Source organism: Budorcas taxicolor, chromosome 3, assembly GCF_023091745.1.
Source record: "Budorcas taxicolor isolate Tak-1 chromosome 3, Takin1.1, whole genome shotgun sequence".
Taxonomy (NCBI): Eukaryota; Metazoa; Chordata; class Mammalia; order Artiodactyla; family Bovidae; genus Budorcas; species Budorcas taxicolor.
In genome coordinates this window covers 28,797,157-28,811,359 of record NC_068912.1, presented here as the reverse complement: position 1 = coordinate 28,811,359, position 14,203 = coordinate 28,797,157, and the positions used below count along the sequence as shown (strand labels likewise).

General features: G+C 32.5%; 1 protein-coding gene across 1 annotated transcript in view; it reads left to right on the top strand.

Annotated features, from left to right (window-relative positions):
• SYCP1 (synaptonemal complex protein 1) overlaps positions 1–14,203 on the top strand; it is a 133,235-nt gene that overhangs the window by 63,799 nt on the left and 55,233 nt on the right. The window contains exons 16-20 of the mRNA XM_052637670.1: positions 301–405; positions 1,390–1,493; positions 3,144–3,261; positions 4,084–4,154; positions 8,166–8,247. Coding sequence (XP_052493630.1) covers positions 301–405; positions 1,390–1,493; positions 3,144–3,261; positions 4,084–4,154; positions 8,166–8,247 — 480 coding nt within the window. The remainder of the gene's footprint in view (positions 1–300; positions 406–1,389; positions 1,494–3,143; positions 3,262–4,083; positions 4,155–8,165; positions 8,248–14,203) is intronic.

Sequence of the window (14,203 nt, the reverse complement as noted above, 5' to 3'; positions counted from 1 at the left end):
CTGAAGAGGTATTCTGATGTATCTTTGAAGAGAGATGCATTCTACGTTTGACTACTCTTCTGCCACTTATCTTTCTGTCTGTATGAATCTTTTTAAATAAAAACTTACAGGGCTCTGTCCATTAAATCCTCTGTTATCATATTTAGTTTTGGAAATTACTTAATGATTTGTTTTCTCTTTTAAAAAAATTTTAACCAAAGAGAAAGTCATAATTCTCTTCACAAATATATTTGAGAAGTTTGATTATTTTGAATGTGTATGTGCTTTGGTTATCATGATTTGTTAATGTTCTTAAAATAGGCAGAAAAACAAAAGCTTTTAGATGAGAAGAAACAATTTGAGAAGATTGCTGAAGAATTAAAAGGAGCAGAACAAGAACTAACTGGGCTTCTCCAAACCAGAGAGGTTCGTTTAAAAAGGATACATTTTTTTCTTTTAAGTGTTTTGCTAGTAGGGTACAGATTTACATTGTAGATTATATGGCTGTTAGATTTGCACAAGATTGCTTCACAAAATTCCTCTTGAACATGTGTTTCTGCTGTATTTAGTGTGCTAACAATTGATTTAAAACAGAAAACCTCCATATTATAATGAGGCAGAGAAATGTCAACATTTAAGATACCAATAATGTAAGCATGGCTTATAACAATACATTTCTTGATGTCTTATAAGTATTTATTAATTGATACTTTTAATTTTAGCTTTTATTAAGTTCTTAGTTTATAGTTTTCATAGTTTTAGAATGTCTTTTAGTTTTAAAAAGTGTTTTCAGTCTATTACAGTATTACAGTATTATGTTATTCTAACATAATAAGAGCAGCTTACTTTTCTGATATTGCCTGATTTTATTAACTAATATGTTTTTTCTTAATAATGATATTTCAGTTGAAATTTATTACTTGGTAGTATAAAACAGACAACAGTATTTTATAATATTCCCTGGTGGCTCAGATGGTAAAAGCATCTGCCTACAATGTGGGAGACCTGGGTTCAATCCCTGGGTTGGGAAGATCCACTGGAGAAGGATATGGCAACCCACTCCAGTATTCTTGCCTGGAAAATCTCATGGACGGAGGAGTCTGACAGGCTACAGTCCATGGGGTTGCAAAGAGCTGGACAGTACTGAGCGACTTCACTTCAGTTCACTTCAAGTATAATTTTACTGGTTGAGCTTCAGAATATGAAAATGAAGTTTACTTTTAGTATTGCATTTGTCATTGCTCACTGTATTATAATTATAATGACTGTGCCATTAAATCAATTTAAATTTAAAAATTTTGGCATATTTTTTTTTACCAAGTATATAACTTGCTTACATAGAATGACCATACTTCTTAAGTGAGAAAATTGTAAAAGCATTTGCTGTGATAATATGTGTTTATTTTCCAGAAAAAAGTACATGATTTGGAAATACAGTTAACTGCCATTGCAACAAGTGAACAGCATTATTCAAATCAGGTTAAAGAGCTGAAAACTGAGCTTGAAAATGAGAAGTATGTTTTCTATCTATAAAGTAGTTTATGTGTTCAATTCCTAAACTTTCTGTAGTATTATAAAATATTAACTACTTTTCACTGTAGTTAATACTAAATTAGTAAATTATGTATAATGCTTTTTTGAATAGGCTTAAAGTTTTTATTTCTGATTGAAGATCAAAATAATTTATCAATTTCATTGTTAAAGAAACTATGTATTATTGACATAAGAAGAATATATCACAAACATGAGAACTATATTAGAAGAGTGATTTTTGTTTGGAGATTATTTAGTTTCTTATAAAAATAATCATTTGTAGTTCTAGCTGTAGTTTTTTTGGTTGTTTTACTAAATTACTTTGTAGGTTTGAATTGATGAAATGACAGAAATATAAATTCATCTCTTATATTGTCCAAGCATAATATTTTGTTGCTTCACTTACTTAGTAAATTTAATTTCTAGAGAAAATAGGAGGAAATAATTGTTGTGTTGTCACTCAGGGAGAACTAAATTCAAGGAGGCAGTCTAGTGGAGAGCATAATTTTTGTGTTCTGGTTGCTTTTCAACTCTAGATAAAAATAAGAAATGAATAATTTACTCAGCATCTTGTCACTTCTCTTTCAGCTCCCATTCCCAGCTTCTGGTACCTTTTCAACAGTACTTTTGTAGGGGCTCTGGGTAAAATTCATCTGTTAACCAAAGTCCTTTTTAATGAATTAACTGATTAATATAAATTTGTATTATCCTTGGTATATTTGCTTTTTCAACTTTTCATTTTTTAATTAAAAGACTTTGATGAGTTTCCAGCATCAGTAAGTAGGAGTTATAGGTGCTTCTGAAATTATTCCATGAGCCATACACTTACCTTCCCTCATTTAAAAATGATCCTGGCTGCAACTAGTAACAGTAGTAATCTTTCTTCTGATGTAGAATATTTGAGACCTTGTAAGAGCAGTCTAAGTGTTGTGCATATGCATAAATTTTATTTATTTTAATGAAAATATTAATATTCATTTAAATGGATTTTGTAATGTTTAATTAAATCATTAATGTCTCATGTAATACTTAAATCATCAGAAATTTGAAATAGTTTGTAAAAGACAGCCTGCTAGAAAGAAATATTATGTGTAAAAAATAATAATATGCTTTTCAAAATTTATGGAAAGGTGAAGGGGGAAGCATTATGGGAAATATGCTAGGAAATATATGACATCTCAAAAAACTTATTATATAAAAATTTCAAATATATACAGTGTTAAAAGAGGGAATAATGTAATGAACCAGCATATACTTACTGTGCATGCATGCATGTGTGCTTGCTAAGTCACCTCAGTTGTGTCTGACTCTGTGACCGTTATGGACTGTAGCCACCAGGCTCCTCTGTCCATGGGATTCTCCAGGCAAGAATACTGGAGTGGGCTGCCATGCCCTCCTTTAAGTGATCTTGATCACACCCGAGTCGGGCAGGTTCTTTACCACTAGCACCACTTAGGAAGCCCATATACCTTTCACTCAGCCTCAAAAATTCTTTACTAAAAGCCAATCTTGTTTCATTTGTAGCCCTAGCCCCTTCTTTCTTTCCCCTAAGATTATTTTGGATAAAATTCTGTATTATATAATTTTATGTGTAAATATTTTGGTATGATATGTCATTTAAAAAAAAATAGGCTGAAGAATACTGAACTAACTGCAAGCTGCAACAGACTTTCACTGGAAAATAAAGAACTAGTACAAGAAACAAGTGATAAGGCCCTGGAACTCAAGAAACAACAAGAAGACATTAATGTGAGTTGAAAAAGAAAGTATCAGTGACAGTTTTCTTACTGCAAAATTAGGGGCTTAGAATAGATTACCACTGAAGATTCTTTCAGCTTTAAAAGTCTGATTTCTTAGATTATCTGATTATCTTTTTCTTCTAAATACTTTGTTTTAGAAGAAAAATACGCATATTGATCCTCAGTGGTAATAAAAGGCAACAGAAGATGGAGGCTCCCTATTGATAAAGTTATTCTAATTTGAAGCATCAAGATTTTTGTAAAGTATTTTAATAAAGTATTCAAGTATTTGTTAGCAAATAATGTAAGACACTGTGGAACATATAGTGATAAATAAAATATCATCCTCCCTCTTTAGGAGTTTATGACTCAATGAAAAAGTGCTTAAAATATCATATGTATTGTTTTGGAGACAAAGTGCTATCAGAATTCACAGGATCACCTCTGCCTTGGGGAAAGAGAAGCCTTCAGAAGAATATAGCATTAAGTTTTGCCTTTAAAAAACCAGTAATTATGAGCTCAGTAGGTGCAATGAGTGGAAAAGCATTCCTTAAAGCCATAACAATATGTACAGAGGACACAAGTCTCAAAGTATCAGTGGGAAACAACAAGTAAGACTAATTTTTTTTAGCTAGTATTAATATATAGATATTATTAGGGGAATAGAGTAAGACTGGAAAAGTTGTGTGGCATTATACAAGTTAAATAGCCCATTCTTTTGTTTTATTTATAACTAAATGAATTGAAGACATAAAGATCTTAAATGTTAGTTTCAATTTTATTTCTGTTGAAGCAAAATAATTAATATAAACAACACTGATTATTTCTTTAGAATAGCAAAAGGCAAGAAGAAAAGATGTTGAAACAAATAGAACATCTGGGAGAGACAGAAACACAATTAAGGCAAGACTAATGCATTGGCCTTTTTGACTAGCCAAAAATAGTATTTCTTTTCTATTAACTTGTAGTTAATTTAGATTAATCTTACGTTTAATATAGAATAAAGTAAAAAATTAGACTTAAATTAGTATTTTGGAATCCTGCTTAAAAATAAAATTGTAATAATGCCTCTTTTATACTTAGTTTGAAATAATGTTATTAGATACAAAAACTAATTTTAAAATATCAAATTTTCTAATAATTAATATTAATTTCAGAAAGTACACTAATCATATGTCAGAACATTTAGAAGAGATATTTTAAAACTCTGATATTATTTTAAGTATTTTCTGTTTTTCTTGGTGTTTTTACAATCATCTAATTTAATACCTGTTTGCCAGTCAGTCAAGTGGATATAGCATTATTTTAATTTGGATATTTACATTTTCCAGTTTTTTACTTTCATAAATAGCACTGTAGTAAATGTTTTGGCACATACAGATTTTTTCTTAAAGTATAAATTTCAAGTGTGAATTTATTGAGTAATTTATTTCAGTTACTTTTGATAGACAAATGATTTCTGATAGGTTCTATCACTTGTAAAGTATGCAATATAACCAATGTTTTATGAAAATGCTGGTTATAAAAACTTTTAATTACTTTTGGTTATCATTTATTTATTTGATGATAGAAATAACTTATAGTTCTTAGGATTTATAACTTTCATGTTTTGGGTAAACTTTGTAATTTTTATATGTGCTTGCTAGAGTCTCTTCTTTCTAAATTGCTTATATCTATTGCCTATAATATTTTGAGATCTTGACTGTTTTCTTACTTATTTAGTTAAGCTTTTAAAAACATATTAATCCTTTATCTTCTTTTATTTATAGCACATATTTTCCCTAACCTGTTGTTTTCCTTTTACTGTGGGTAATTATTTTGTCATACAGAATTAAAAAAATTTTTTTAATTAAATCTAAATTGCTTTCTTTTTGAAATTTTTTCCCATTGCTTTTATAAATTTATAAATATTATATGTAAATAATTTATAAATTTATATTTATATATAAATATATATAGTATATAAATAATTTATAAATTTATAAGTCAACTTAGAAGTTTATTTTTTCCTGCCTCCAATCAAATATTAATATTTTCTTTAGTTATTTAAAAAATTGATATATTGATATTTAGTGTACTTTTCTCTTTTTCAAATAGTAAATTAATAAAATCATTTCAAATAATAAAATCATTTCAAGTATCAATTTACTTTTGATACTACTGTAGGTCTATGACCTGGTTTTTGATATGCAGTTTATCATGTTTATTATTTTCTAAATAAGCTGTTTTTTTTACTTTCATTAGGAAATTTAATGATGTGATAATCTTTCCCAAATTTACAAATGTACGATATATTTATAGCATTACCTTCAGAGAGGTTCAGTGCAAAGATATACATATAGTACAAGGTGATAATTATTTGTAAAAATATGAGATGAGTGAACAAGGCACACAAGGCAATGTTTCTACAAATAGTACCAACTACAGGAGTACAGGGGAAAAAAATATTTTAATGAAGTACTGAATGTTAATATTTTTATCTGTTTGTAAAAGAAAACCAAATATGTTCAAAAGTCTGTTTCTAATTATTCCCTAAATAGCCAGCACAGCTATGCCTCTGAGTCTTCTGTAACAAAATTTGCGGTGTCTTTAATATCTTCTGTAGCCTGTAGTTGCACTGTAGCCTGGAGTTGAGCCTTTTTTCCAAGAAACCTTAGCAGCGTTGACCTTTGGTTCATTCTCCATCTTGGAATAGAATGGATTTTGACACTTTGTTTTGGTTTTCGTTTGAAGATATTCCATTTTGTTGACTGAGTTTCATCAGGACTTGAGGGAGTTGGCTTTGTGTCTGAACTGTGTTCAGCAGGGTTAATGGGACTTCCATAGTTTTTGTTATACACTGTTGCAGATTCAGTTACCGGGGCTGTTGTTGGCTGAGCTGCTGTGATAGTAGTGTCCTTGGAGGCATACGTTGGGTTCCCAAATATTATGGGTGGCTTCCTGAAGTCTGTGGCAAAATGTTCCCTCATTGCCAGCAATCTGTCAATAGCAGACTCAGGCCCAAAACCAGTTACTCTAATATCCATGTTCACATCATCCCCTGATCTGAAGGTCACCCCATTTCCATTTTCAGGGGATTTGAGACTGCTTAAGCTTGACAGCTTGGGCAGATAAAGACAAAAGGGAGCCAGTTTTCTGATAGTGGAAAAATCCTAAAGCGGCTAAAGCAGCAATTCTGATGATCAGGATGATTTGTCAACAGCATGGACACGTTAGTTCCTTGTGAGGAATGCCTTGTGAAAGCCCCATTCCACAATATCCTCCCACGTAGCCACTAGAACACTTGCATTTCCGTGTAGCCACTAGAACACTTGCATTTGGGGAGGTTATTCTCGTAAAAATAGCTGTTTCCTCCATTCATACACCTGCATGGAGGGGGCACAGTGACAGCACTTAAAATGGACCCTGAAACATCTGCTGAAGGGTTCAAAGCTTCAGCAATCCACTGATCAATAAACAGATACACAGATACAGATCTATAGATGCCTGATAGACAGCTGATAGGAGATCTTATATTTTAAGACCTTCAAAATTACCTTGCTAAAGATTGTAATATTGCAAATACTTCCCTGGTAGCTCTGGGATAGAGTTTTTATATTTACAGTTTCCTTTTAATCCATTAGTAATTTAGATGATTTCCAAATATTTGAGGGCTCTTGCTTGTACTTATATTCTGATGTATTAAGTTTTGATTTAGGTTTGAGTAAAGAATGTGGTCATTAAAACTTAACTGTTGTAAATTATTTGATATTTCCTTAGACCTAGTATGTCTCCCTCATAGGACTCTTAAGGCATTACATGAGAAAATATGAACAAAGCACTGAGCACAGTGCCTAGTACATAACTGTTACTATTTTCCATATTTGGAAAGTCATCTTTTATTATGTTTCTAAGGATTACTTTTGTCTTATATGCTTACTTCTCTTCTTCAGAAGATTACAGGTTAAATCTGTGATTAAGCCACTAAACATTTTGGGGATCAAAAGTGAATACATATTTAGAGAAAGGCTACTTTTTATCTAAGAGAATTGAAATTATTTGGATAACATCTTTTTGTACATCTACCTACTCTGTGGATTTACAGAACTCTAAATAATATATTTAGGAAAAGTAAGAATGTGCCAATTAAAGATTTAAAACTCAAAGAGTAAGCATCCTAGACTCAGTTTTTATGAGGCTAGTTATTTCACATGATTGATTACTATTCCATGCATTCACATTTGACCTAGTAACATATCAGCTATAATAATAAGAGAGTCTACAATTAGAAATAGCTTTACATATCCTTCTGAGACAAAGCACTGTTGTTTCCATGCACAGCAGATAGCTTTTTAAAAAAAGTTTGAAAGGATTATATATGCATATGGTATAAAAATCAAAGAAACAAAGGGATATGGAGAAAGAAAACTTTCTTGCCTTTTGTCTTCCTGCTATCTAGTTTTCCTCTCCAGAGGTATCATGGTTTCCTGTATATGTTTCTGTGAGATACTCTATACATACATAAGGATACATGTATATGCAAATATCTCAGTCCTACAGTTCTTCATTAAAATCACCTGTATATATGTCCCTTATTTATTTGTACAGCATTATGACTATGTCTTAGATTGATGACTAAGAAAACAGGAAAGTGAAATCTTGACTTAAATAAGAAATAAGTTTTTCTATCTTGAAGTTTCTTTTTATGTAAAAATAACTATAAAGATCTAAATAATTTCAAAGTAAATGTATAAATTAATTTAAATTTAAGAATAGAAGTGTATATACCAATGCATGAAAAATGATCAATCAAAGTGAAAATATAAACCAATAAAAAATTTTAAACTGATCAGTAGTCAATTTTAGAAGTTCCAGAAAGGGAATAAAATGAAAATATAGATTTTATTGCAATGTCACTCTTCCATTTCCTTTAAGGAATGAACTGGAATCTGTGAGAGAAGAACTAAAACAGAAAGGAGATGAAGTTAAAAGTAAATTGGACAAGAGTGAAGAAAATGTATGTTGTATTTAATAGTAGGTTCTATCACAAAATTTCAAATCATAAAAGCAGTAGCTGGTGTCCAAAAACAAGTATACTATTGTATAGATAACTGGAGGGCCAAGGACTGTTGTAGGCTGTTGACCTTAAAAATGTGGGCCATGTTGAGTTGTTTTACTTATGTGGTTTTTATCTAGAAGAAATAATGGCATAATTCTAAATTTCTTTAACACTTAGCATTTATAAATGTCAATTTATATTTTAGGCTAAATAAGAGGCTCATGCTTTAGTAATATAAAACATACTAATAAAGTGATTAATAAGTTTGTGTTGTACATTGGTGGGAATGATTTCAAAGAGTTGAGATAGGAAGGCTTTTAGGGAAGATTATCACAAAAGTAGAATAGTACAAAGTATGTGAAGTGATTGTGGTGTATAACATACAGTGGGAGAAAATTGTGCCCAAATAGATTGCAATGATCAAATTAGATTGTGAAGACCTTGACTTTGTTTTTTCATTCATTCCACAAATATTATTAACTACCTACAATGTGCCAGGAAGTGTTTTGGGTACTGAAGTTTTGTTTTAGTTTGTTTTGTTGGGCAATAGTGGTCCATTTAAGGTTTTTTATTAGACAAGTAACATTTTTAATTTTTAAGAATAGAATAGGGAGAGGTGAAAGGCATTGGAATCAGTTAGAAGGCTATAAAAATAGTCTTCAAAGCTTTGAAAAAAATGTTAGTGAGGACTCTTGCTGAGTTTAGCTCACTTATACTTGAGCCATTCATTGCAGTTAGGGGATAGAGTAATCTCTTCAAGCCTGAGTTGCATTCCCATCCTTGGAGACAGATAAGTCCCCATCCAACTTTATGAACTGATCAGGGTTACTGTGGAATTTACACTAAAAAAAGAAGACTGAAATGTAGGTCTTCTGTATAATTGCTATTGGAGACCATGGAAAGGACAGCTATCTGAACTTGAGTCAGGACAAGCTTCCTGGAAGAAGCAAAATTCATGTTAAAGCCTCCAATTAATTGAATTAGTGGAAGGCAGTGGTGTAGGCATAAGTAGATCAGGGAGAAGAGTATTTCAAGTTACACACACAGACACACATACAATATATGAAGTATGAGAGAGCCTTGGAAATATGAGAGGGCCCCTATATGTAAACAACTATACAAGTTTATCTAGGCCAAAAGGTAGAGTTTAAGATAGTGGTGTTAGTGGAGAGAGTATAGAAAGATGAGAGATGGGAAGATAAATGGAAAAATGAGGATGGGGAAAAATGAGAGTAGATCATTTAAGGCCTCACAGTTATATTTAGGAGTTTGAGGTTGTTGAAGAGTTTTGACCTGAGAAGTGTCATAATTGTATTTACATGTTGGAGGGCTTTAAGACTGTTGGAATAGTCTAAGGGTAAGATGAACTATATTTTTAAGGACTTGCAATGACCAGGAACATTCTAGATTCTTTGTTATTTAGGCTGGAAGTCATTTTTGTCCTCATTTCATGAATTAGGAAACTGGGCCTCCAAAAGGTAAAAGTGCCAAAAAGCTACATGTCTAAGAAGTGGTAGAGTTGCCTCTCTAACATTCTTTAGACTGTACTACTTTTTTCCCCCTAAAAGCTGTTTTTTTCCTTTCAGTTTCATATTTATTAGTTAAATTCAGCACCCCCCCAAATTAAATTAGTCTCCTAAAAACTTGGTATGTAATTCACTACTTTAAAATTTGTGTCAGAGGCTGCTTCAAAACACTTATCTTGTTGGTGTAGAGAAACACATGAATTTGATGGTTGATGTAAAACAAAAATCTTCCACCAAGAACTTAAAATTTATTTTACCAATGTAGAAGATATTAATGATGAGTTAAGAAAAAAGTGAAATGCAAGACAAATTGATAGCATTTTTAAGCTTTCCGTGGTTGGATTTCAGTTTACTTATTGAAAGAGTTTCCTGGAAATAATTCAAGTTGCAAATATTTCTTGGTGAAATTCATTGTACTCTTCTTTTATCCCAATCCATATTTTATCTGAGCCTTTTTTCCCTCATTTCTAAAATGGCCATAATAATACCTATTTTTCTACATCATTGGATTGTTACAAAGTTCAGTTTAATAAATGTTTGTGAAAAACATGTTTAAAAGATGGTAAACTTCTATATATAATTTTAAAAATTCAGTATAAACTGGGAAAGCTAATAAAAGATTGTAAAGTGATAATGAGGCTAAGATAATAATGAACATTAACATATATGCACAAAAACTTTTTAATTTTTTAAATATAAAAATTATATATATATATTTAAATGTAGCTGAAATAAACTGGCAGAGCTGATAACTATTTTTTTTTAGAAATAGACTAAGCTTTATAATTCCATGTCTAAAAGATACTCATAGAATAAAATAGAATTTCTGTTAACATTTTTAATCTGATGTTAAATAATGTTTTTTTAGGCTCGAAGCATTGAATGTGAAGTTATAAAAAAAGATAAACAAATGAAGATACTAGAAAACAAGGTATTATCAGATGTGAAAGATACTTGGGACTAGAGACTCTCTAGCAATATATGTATGGCTAGACTCTTTAGGGCCAGCCTTTACATTGTCCTATACAAAGAGATCTCAGTTCTATTTTGAAGGCTTTCAAGAATAGTATAGGATTTTTATTGCAGGTTTGTTTGAAGAGGCTTTGGAATTAGGAGTTTCTGCATAATGCTTCAAAGAGCAAAGCTTCATTAAATTGCTCGTCCACTATCTCTTTCCTTTCTCCAAATTTCATACCCTCACCAGCTGCATTTGCTGTGGATATCTTTACAGTGGCAAGATGCTTTTAAAAAATCATTCTTAGATATCTCTCCCATTTTTTATAATCAAAGGAGCTGCAGAAAAATTTCCCCTTTCTTTTTGTGAGATATTTTTACTTTCTGGCTAGTGATACCAATTCAATTTCCCTTCTCTGCCTTTCACCACACACTTGTCCTAAACTTGACTTTCTGTGTAGTGAGTTAACAAATAGTCCTTTAGAGAACATAGTTCACTTTCTGAAGTTCTTAGCTCTAATAATTAACACTATTTTTTTTTCTAGCTAGAATTCTACTGAATAAAATCCTTTGATTTTATGTACCTGAATTATTTTACTTAAAAATGAACTGTAATAATTTAAAATTTTTATAAGAATTTCTGGGCATTCCATCAAACATATCAGTTAGTCCTAAGTTTAGATATTATTTAAATTTAAAAACATTGAATACATAAGTTACTTTAATTTTCATTAGTTTATTCAGAAAGAAGGGAGAGTGAGATGGGGCATAAAAATAGCAAAATTGATCTAATGTTATTATATATACATATTTTTTGAACTATTGTAACTACAATTATAAAGGGTTTTTTAATAATATATAGTAATGTCAGTTATAATTTTCTAGGGAAAGCTAAGTAGGAGAAAGATATGATCATCAATATTAACTCTCAAGGGAGTAAATTTTGATAGTCTGAAGAATGGAGAAATCTGTAAAATGTGCTTTCTCAGGCAATATTATAATCTGGTTATACTTAAAACTGATAGTTTAAAAATTTGTTCAGCATTCATTTGATAAGGCCAAGAAGTGACTGATTTTCTTGTCTATGTTGAGTTTTAAATTTTAATTACATTTTTATTCAGTTTAGTTCAGTTGAATTCAGTTGTTCAGTCATGTCCAACTCTGTGACACCATGAATCACAGCACACCAGGCCTTCCTGTCCATTACCAACTCCCTGAGTCTACTCAAACTCGTGTCCATCAAGTCGGTGATGCCATCTAGCCATCTCATCCTCTGTCGTCCCCTTCTCCTCCTGCCCCCAATCCCTCCCAGCATCAGAGTCTTTTCCAATGAGTCAACTCTTCGCATGAGTGGCCAAAGTATTGCAGTTTCCGCTTTAGCATCAGTCCTTCCAGTGGACACCCAGGGCTGATCTCCTTTAGGATGGGCTGGTTGGATCTCCTTGCAGTCCAAGGGACTCTCAAGAGTCTTCTCCAACACCACAGTTCAAAAGCATCAATTCTTCGGCGCTTAGCCTTCTTCACAGTCCAACTCTCACATCCATACGTGACGATTAGAAAAACCATAGCCTTGACTAGATGGACCTTTGTTGGCAAAGTAATGTCTCTGCTTTTGAATATGCTATCTAGGTTGGTCATAACTTTCCTTCCAAGGAGTAAACGTCTTTTAATTTCATGACTGCGGTCACCATCTGCAGTGATTTTGGAGCCCAAAAAACTACAGTCTGTCACTGTTTCCACTGTTTCCCCATCTATTTCCCATGAAGTGATGGGACCAGATGCCATGATCTTTGTTTTCTAAATGTTGAGCTTTAAGCCAACTTTTTCACTCTTCTCTTTCACTTTCATCAAGAGGCTTTTTAGTTCCTCTCACTTTCTGCCATAAGGGTGGTGTCATCTGCATATCTGAGATTATTGATATTTCTCCCAGCAATCTTGATTCCAGCTTGTGCTTCCTCCAGCCCAGCATTTCTCATGATGTACTCTGGATAGAAGTTAAATAAGCAGGGTGACAATATACAGCCTTGATGTACTCCTTTTCCTATTTGGAACCAGTCTGTTGTTCCATGTCCAGTTCTAACTGTTGCTTCCTGACCTGCATACTGAAGTTTTAATTAGTTCTTTTATTTTTTTAAAATATAAATTTATTTATTTTAATTGGAGGCTAATTACTTTACAGTATTGTATTGGTTTGCCATACATCAACATGAATCCGCCACGGGTGTACACATGTTCCATATCCTGAACCCCTCTCCCTCCTCCCTCCCCATACCATCCCTCTGGGTCGTCCCGGTGCACCAGCCCCAAGCATCCAGTATCATGCATCGAACCGGGACTGGCCATTCGTTTCATATATGATACTATACGTTTCCATGCCAGTCTCCAAAATCATCCCACACTCTCCCTCTCCCACAGAGTCCAAAAGACTGTTCTATACATCTGTGTCCCTTTTGCTGTCTCTCATACAGGGTTATTGTTACCATCTTTCTAAATTCCATGTATATGCGTTAGTATACTGTATTGCTGTTTTTCTTTCTGGCTTACTTCACTCTGTATAATAGGCTCCAGTTTTATCCACCTCATTAGAACTGATTCAGTTGTATTCTTTTTAATGGCTTAGTAATACTCCATTGTGTATATGTACCACAGCTTTCTTTCCATTCATCTGCTGATGGACATCTAGGTTGCTTCCATGTCCTGGCTATTATAAACAGTGCTGCGATGAACATTGCGGTACACATGTCTCTTTCAGTTCTGGTTTCCTCGGTGTGTATGCCCAGAAGTGGGATTGCTGGGTCATAAGGCAGTTCTATTTCCAGTTTTTTCAGGAATCTCCACACTGTTCTCCATAGTGGCTGTAGTAGTTTGCATTCCCACCAACAGTGTAGGGGGGTTCCCTTTTCTCCACACCCTCTCAAGCATTTATTGCTTATAGACCTCTGGATCGTAGCCATTCTGACTGGCGTGAAATGGTACCTCATTTGTGGTTTTGATTTGTATTTCTTTGATAATGAGTGATGTTGAGCATCTTTTCATGTCTTTGTTAGCCATCTGTATGTCTTCTTTGGAGAAATGTCTATTTAGTTCTTTGGCCCATTTTTTGATTGGGTCGTGTGTTTTTCTGGAATTGAGCTGCAGGAGTTGCTTGTATATTTTTGAGATTAGTTGTTTGTCAGTTGCTTCATTTGGTATTATTTTCTCCCATTCTGAAGGCTGTCTTTTCACCTTGCTTATAGTTTTCTTTGTTGTGCAGAAGGTCTTAAGTTTAATTAGGTCCCATTTGTTTATTTTTGCTTTTGTTTCCAATATTCTGGGAGGTGGGTCATAGAGGATCCTGCTGTGATTTGTGTTGGAGAGTGTTTTGCCTATGTTCTCCTCTAGGAGTTTTATAGTTTCTGGTCTTACGTTTAGATCTGTAATCTATTTTGAATTTA